We start from the raw sequence: 6,090 nt of genomic DNA on the forward strand, positions 1-6,090 counted from the left end.
ATAGAGCTGCACTGGGATCCCAGCGCTTTGTCTGCTGCTTCTCCCTTTATGGCAAATCAGCACAAACATAATTCCTTGAGGGAGCTTCTAGGTGAAGACAGAAGGGAAAGGGATGTGCCTGCATGGCACAGGGCCAGTCCCATGCTTAGCCCCAGAAGAACATGCCAGACAATAGGATGTCAAAAACCCTTGGACACTCAAAGTTGTGGAATAATCCCTGATGTTGAGAGGGCTGTCGGTCCAGCAGCTTTACGTTTGGGGTTTGCCTAGCTCTGTCTTCAGCACCTTGCAGGAGTAGGCTGGGCAGGAGGGTTTGGTGCAGGTTTGGAGCTTCACTGTAGAGGTCCATCCTCAGACCCACGAGCACAGCTGCGGGAGAGCCCCACGGGCAGGGATGTGCCTCCATCAGGGGTAGGGAGCATGCTTGTGGTTCACGTCTTCAGCTCCCCCTTGCCTTTCGCAGCCCTGGGTGCTGCAAGTGGGGGGGCACTCTGCACCTTCCCACAATGAGCTGGCTTACACCTCCCGGTCCCATGACCAGATGGTATGGCCCCAAGCTTGGGGAAGTATGCCGACGACATCACTTCACCGCCGGACCAAACATGGGCAGGGGGAGACGAGGAGAGATGTCCTGCGGCTCCGCATCGGCTCTGGGAGCTGCAGAGCTCAGCTCGAAGCAGCCGCGACCCCAAAGTGGCCCCGCAGCCCCTGCTCGGACAAGGGGCTCCGAGGGTTTTTGTTCGCGGGGATGTTCCCTCCCACCCCCCCTTCCCAACACACACACTTTTAACGATTTCCTGCCAAAAGACAATCCCCCTGAGCTGAAGCAGAGCAAGAAAGTAGTGACCAATCCTTTCCGGATGGCTGTCACCAAGCTCCTCCCAGCCCCCCTCTCCCCCTTCCATTTGCATACAAAACATCCAGAAAACTCCCGTTTGCCCCCGCACCTCTCAGAGCCTCCGTCCGTTCCCGTCGGTCAGGCAGCAGAGCAGCCTGAGCTGGGGCCAGCTCGGCACTCAGCTCAGCCCACCGCCTCGCCATGCCGCGCCGCCTCTGCGCCCTGCTCCTGCTGGTCTCCCAGTGCCTGGGTTCGGCCGCCGGGCTCTTCCCCTTCGGGGAGCCCGACTTCTCCTACAAGCGCTCCAACTGCAAGCCCATCCCCGCCCCGATGCTGCTGTGCCGAGGCATCGAGTACCAGAGCATGCGGCTGCCCAACCTGCTGGGGCACGAGACGGTGCAGGAGGTGCTGGAACAGGCCTCCACCTGGATCCCGCTGGTGCAGAAGCAGTGTCACCCCGACACCAGGAAGTTCCTCTGCTCCCTCTTTGCTCCCGTCTGCATCGACGACCTGGATGAGATCATCCAGCCCTGCCACTCGCTCTGTGAGGAGGTGAAGGAGAGCTGCGCCCCAGTGATGTCTGCTTTCGGCTTCCCCTGGCCCGACATGCTGGACTGCAGCCGCTTCCCCAAGGACAATGACCTCTGCATCCCTCTGGCCAGCAGTGACCACATCCTCCCAGTCACCAGGGAAGGTAAGAGGTGGCTGCCCTGATGCGAGGTGCACGGCTCGGTCAGGCTCGAGGAGGTTCTCTCCACGCTATCCCAGCCCCGGGAACTGCTTCTTTTCCCCACAGCCCTGAAATGAAGTTCTCAGCTCTGCAGAGCTGCCCCTCAGGTGTGCTGGGTGGTGAGGCTGCCAGCAATCACCTCCTCGTGGAGAAGGTCTGTGACCCCTGACTGGAACCACATGGTTCCCTGGGTCAGTAATGGGGCGGCATCCTCCTCCTGCAGCAATCAGCATCTTACAGAGAGAGTGGGGTTGGTCTCTTCTCACTGATGACAGGTGACAGGAGAAGGGGAAATGGCCTTAAATTGTGCCAGGGTAAGTTTAGGTTAGATATCAGGAAAAACTCAATTATAGAAGGGGTTGTTAAGCACTGGAATAGGCTTCCCAGGGAGGTGGTTGACTCACCATCCCTGGATGTGTCTAAAAACCATTTGGATGTGGAGCTCCGGGATTTGATTTAGTGGAGGTTTGTTAATTAGGGTGGTATGGTCTTAAAGGTCTTTTCCAACCTGAACGATTCTATGATTGTGGAAGCATGGGGTTGGGGAGCTCCTCCCACCCCCTTTTTGCTATTTTTGTAATAGGGATAAAAAAGAAAGAGAGAAAAAGGTTGGTTTAGCGTTACCCTAAGAGCACCCTCTGTGCTCTCCTCCAGTGGCTTGTGACCAAAGAGAAAGAGAAGGCACACATTCTATCTGGCTGGAAAAGCTGTGTTTCCCCAAAGGGTTCCCAACGCCACCTGCTGTTCCTTTCTCCTTGAGCCTGACAAGGACTGTACCTTGTGTTTGCAGCACCCAAAGTCTGTGATGCCTGCAAGAACAAAAATGAGGACGATAATGACATCATGGAAAACCTCTGCAAAAATGACTTTGGTAAGTGGCAGCTGAGCCCCCTCGATAAAAACTTGAGGGATTAGGAGCAGGTAAAACTCCCGGTGGAGTCTGAGAGACGTGTCTGAATAAAGGCAGGGCTTTGTCTCATCTCATCCATCCCATTGCATCTGACCATTCTGGTCAAGAAACACAAAATTGCATCTCTGAGTAAAAAATGGTCCTTTAAAGTCCTTTCCCATGTGCTGTTTTGAAGTAGTACTCTTTTATGTGGACATTGCAGGCAAGCTGAATAGAAAATAAAGTGGAAAAAAAAGAATCTTTCGTCTAGACTATTGCCTGGGGAGAAGTACAGCAAAGCTTCACTTAGACATATGAGAAAGAGCTGCATGACGTATAGCAAGAAAGAAAGAGAAGGTAATGCACAGGCAATTGAGGATATAACTTAATGTGAAGATCTAGAGTTAGAAGAGGATAAGAAAGCCTGTTCAGCACAGACAACTGAAGGGCACATTGTCCGCACGTTAACATTTCAGGAGAAAAAGGGAATGAGGAGGGGAATCCTTTTATAATAGGTCAGTATTTATACCTGGGAGACAGATTTGTACTAGAAAGATCTGCAAAAAATTCAAAAGCTTCTCTTAAAACGAAAAGAATAAAAAACAACCCAACAACTTGTGGACTCTGATTGCAGGACATAACTGCTAAAACAGCCAATAGCTTTGGCCTGGCAAATTGCGCTCAGATAAATCCTCCTAAAGCTAAATGTGCCCCACAGATTCTTAAAGCGTCTTGTATCCCCCTCCTCATTTTTTCACCAAATCAAATGCAGCTGTTGGACCAATTTGCCCTCTATGGGATCTATTCTTTCAAAGAAACAACAATGTATGTGAAATATCATTTCCTTGCAGGTTTGCCTAAAATCCTCTCCAGCCTAATAAATTAAGTTTAGAACTTTTCAGCTGCAGCAGAGATCAGGTTTCAGATTAGGTTTAGGTACTCGCCTCCCCACCACCCCTTCATATTCTTGGATTTCAGGAATACATCCTGTCCCAGCAAAAACTGGAGTGCTGCTTAACATAGCAAAACTGCCCTCTCTCTGTTTGCAAACAGGAGAAAAGCCGAAGAAAATATTAATGTAGGAAGGAAGGAAAAAGGGGGGGAGGGGGAAGAGGAGAAAAGAATCCCCCAAACCCTCAGCCCTAAGGTTGATTCAAACTGAAATGACTTGCATGCCCTTTCTGGCTTTAGAAATGGAGCCACCTGCTGCCTCTTCTGTCAGCCCTGACAGTTTAATTAGCAATAGAGCACCTCCCTCCCCAGGTCTCCTTTATGTGCACTAATGGGAAAAAAACTCTTAATCTCTCTCCCTCTCGCTCCCCCTCCCCACCCTGGCTCCCCTCGCTCTATTAGCCTTGAAGATAAAAGTGAAGGAGATTGCCTACATCAATGGGGATACCAAGATCACCCCTGAAACAAAGAGCAAGACCATCTACAAGCTGAATGGGCTGACCGAGAGGGATCTGCGGAAAATCGTGCTCTGGCTCAAAGGTGGCCTCCAATGTACCTGCGATGAGATGAACGACATCAACGTCCCCTACTTGGTCATGGGGCAAAAGCAAGCTGGGGAACTGGTGATCACCTCGCTGAAGCGGTGGCAGAAAGGGCAGCGGGCTTTTAAGCGGTTCTCTCGCAGCATCCGCAAACTGCAGTGTTAGTGGCTTTGGCTGCGTTGGCTTCAGCAGCTTCCTCTGTCCCAAGCTCTCCAGGCCTCTCCCAACCTTCTTTCTTCAGCCTCTCTGCACCTCAAGATGCCCTGGCCAGGAGACACAGCAACCAATCTCCAAGAGGGGGAGAGCCCTTCGTTTCTGTACATAGGTTAAATGTAATAAAAATATATATATCATGACTATTTTTGGGAAGTATTAAACTATCTCACTTAACAGGTTGTTTTTTTTGTTTTTTTGTTTTGTTTTTAATGGTTGCAAATGTGACTCTTATCTGAGGTTTTTCCCTCTTCATTTTGGTAATGCTGGTTCATTTATATTGCTGCCTTTCTGTATACATGGATGTTTGTTGTGCAAAAGTAGGAGACAGAGAAAGACAGATGTGTGTGACTGGCCTGTCATAAGGCATACTACTCTTTCACTGAGTTGACATGGCTTGCCATCTATATTAAATTTATAAGCGTCATGTTACAACTCTTGCATGTGATACATAGGCACCAATAATGGTATATTAACCATTCTCAAGTTTTATCTTCCTCAAGACTGAGCCCATTAGTTAGGAAAAAAAGCAACAACAAACAAACAAAAAACAGGTTTTGGAACTGGTTTATCTGAGTGCAACATTTTCTTATTATTTTGCAAATTAAACCATCTGTAGCCTAACTGTAACATACCTAGTGGTTAACCTGAAAGAGTTGTAAAATATTGCTTTAATTAACCTTGTAAATACTCCAGATAAATGTTATATTCTTGTATATAAACTTTACATCATAGTTTTCCCCTTGTCTTGATTTGTTCTGGGACAAATTCACTTTAATCTGTTTAGGGAGAAAGGCGTTCACCTGAGTTTTGTCATGGCAAAGCAGGGTTCGCCCTTTTACCCCAAATAACCAACAGTCACCAACAGTGAAACTTCTAAGGCTGGCTGCAATTAAGAAAACCACACGGTACCTCATTTCCCCAAAGACCAACCCGTGTAACACGAAAGCTGGGGTACATTTACCTCATTTTAATGGGTTTCTGTTGAGCTCTTCAAGATGAAAAGTTTTCTGTGGTTTCTTTGACTGCCTATAATTTCATCCCATCCCAGAAGACTGTTGATGTGGAATAGCAATGAAATGAACTGCGTAAAAATCATACCCCGTTTATCCATTTCTTACACTTGAAAAAGTCACATTAAGGAGTCCAAGAATAGACAAAAACCTGATATGTAACTAACAATTCAGAATAATTTAAATGGTAGAACAAAGTATGTTTTGTGTGCACTTTCACTATTTCTTTTAGAAAATAAACCATTTGCACTACCCTAATAATATAACTAGAGCAATGTCTTTCAGCATTTTTCTTACAAATATGTTCTATGGAAGAACATTACCTGCTAGAGTTTTATTATACTTATCCTGGATGGGCCTTTGAGCATCTTATAGAGAAAGATACCCATGGCAGGGAGCTAGAACAAGATGGTCTTTAACATTACTTCCAACCAAACCACTTCATGTGGTGCTGTGAAAAATAATCTTACTTCCCAGTGCTGCCATTCATATAAAGTTCCTTTTACCCGCATTAAGAGGATCACAAGCCCAGTACTTACAAGGACAATGCTTTATGTTAGCCATTCACTGAGAGAATGCAAATCCAACCCAAGATTTTTTTTAGAAGTAAGTAGTCATAATAATTCCATATTGTGATTTTTCACCTATTGGGATTGAAAGAAAATAGTCTAAAGATCATCATGTTAAATTTGTTTTAGAAAAATTCTTATTTATTTGCCTTCTTCCCAAGTCTTCATGAATTTACTATATGCCATACAAACAATGGTAGGACTTTGAGCAAGCAAGACAAGATCAATCTTCATGATTATTCTCAGAAATATAGCAGTAACAATAAAAAAAAAGAAGAAAAGAAACCTAAATTCCAAACTGGTTCTTCAGTTTTTGTGAAGCAGTATCTATTTAAAGTCCAATAC

General features: G+C 46.6%; 1 protein-coding gene across 1 annotated transcript; it reads left to right on the plus strand.

Annotated features, from left to right (window-relative positions):
• The first annotated feature begins 893 nt into the window (after nucleotides 1-893).
• Nucleotides 894-5,447, plus strand: SFRP2 (secreted frizzled related protein 2). The gene is made up of 3 exons (XM_072334985.1): nucleotides 894-1,532; nucleotides 2,359-2,439; nucleotides 3,811-5,447. Exons 1-3 carry the CDS (start codon nucleotides 1,040-1,042, stop codon nucleotides 4,113-4,115), a joined length of 879 nt encoding a protein of 292 aa, XP_072191086.1. The 5' UTR covers nucleotides 894-1,039; the 3' UTR covers nucleotides 4,116-5,447.
• Nucleotides 5,448-6,090: the final 643 nt, after the last annotated feature.

This window comes from Excalfactoria chinensis, chromosome 4 (assembly GCF_039878825.1).
Source record: "Excalfactoria chinensis isolate bCotChi1 chromosome 4, bCotChi1.hap2, whole genome shotgun sequence".
In the NCBI taxonomy this organism is placed as follows: Eukaryota; Metazoa; Chordata; class Aves; order Galliformes; family Phasianidae; genus Excalfactoria; species Excalfactoria chinensis.

Bases quoted from the DNA above. Each gene is read 5' to 3' on its own strand.
- SFRP2 (XM_072334985.1), top strand. From the start codon at position 1,040: ATGCCGCGCCGCCTCTGCGCCCTGCTCCTGCTGGTCTCCCAGTGCCTG. The intron at 1,533-2,358 runs GTAAGAGGTGGC...TTGTGTTTGCAG, and splicing joins CCTCCCAGTCACCAGGGAAG to CACCCAAAGTCTGTGATGCC. The intron at 2,440-3,810 runs GTAAGTGGCAGC...TCGCTCTATTAG, and splicing joins CCTCTGCAAAAATGACTTTG to CCTTGAAGATAAAAGTGAAG.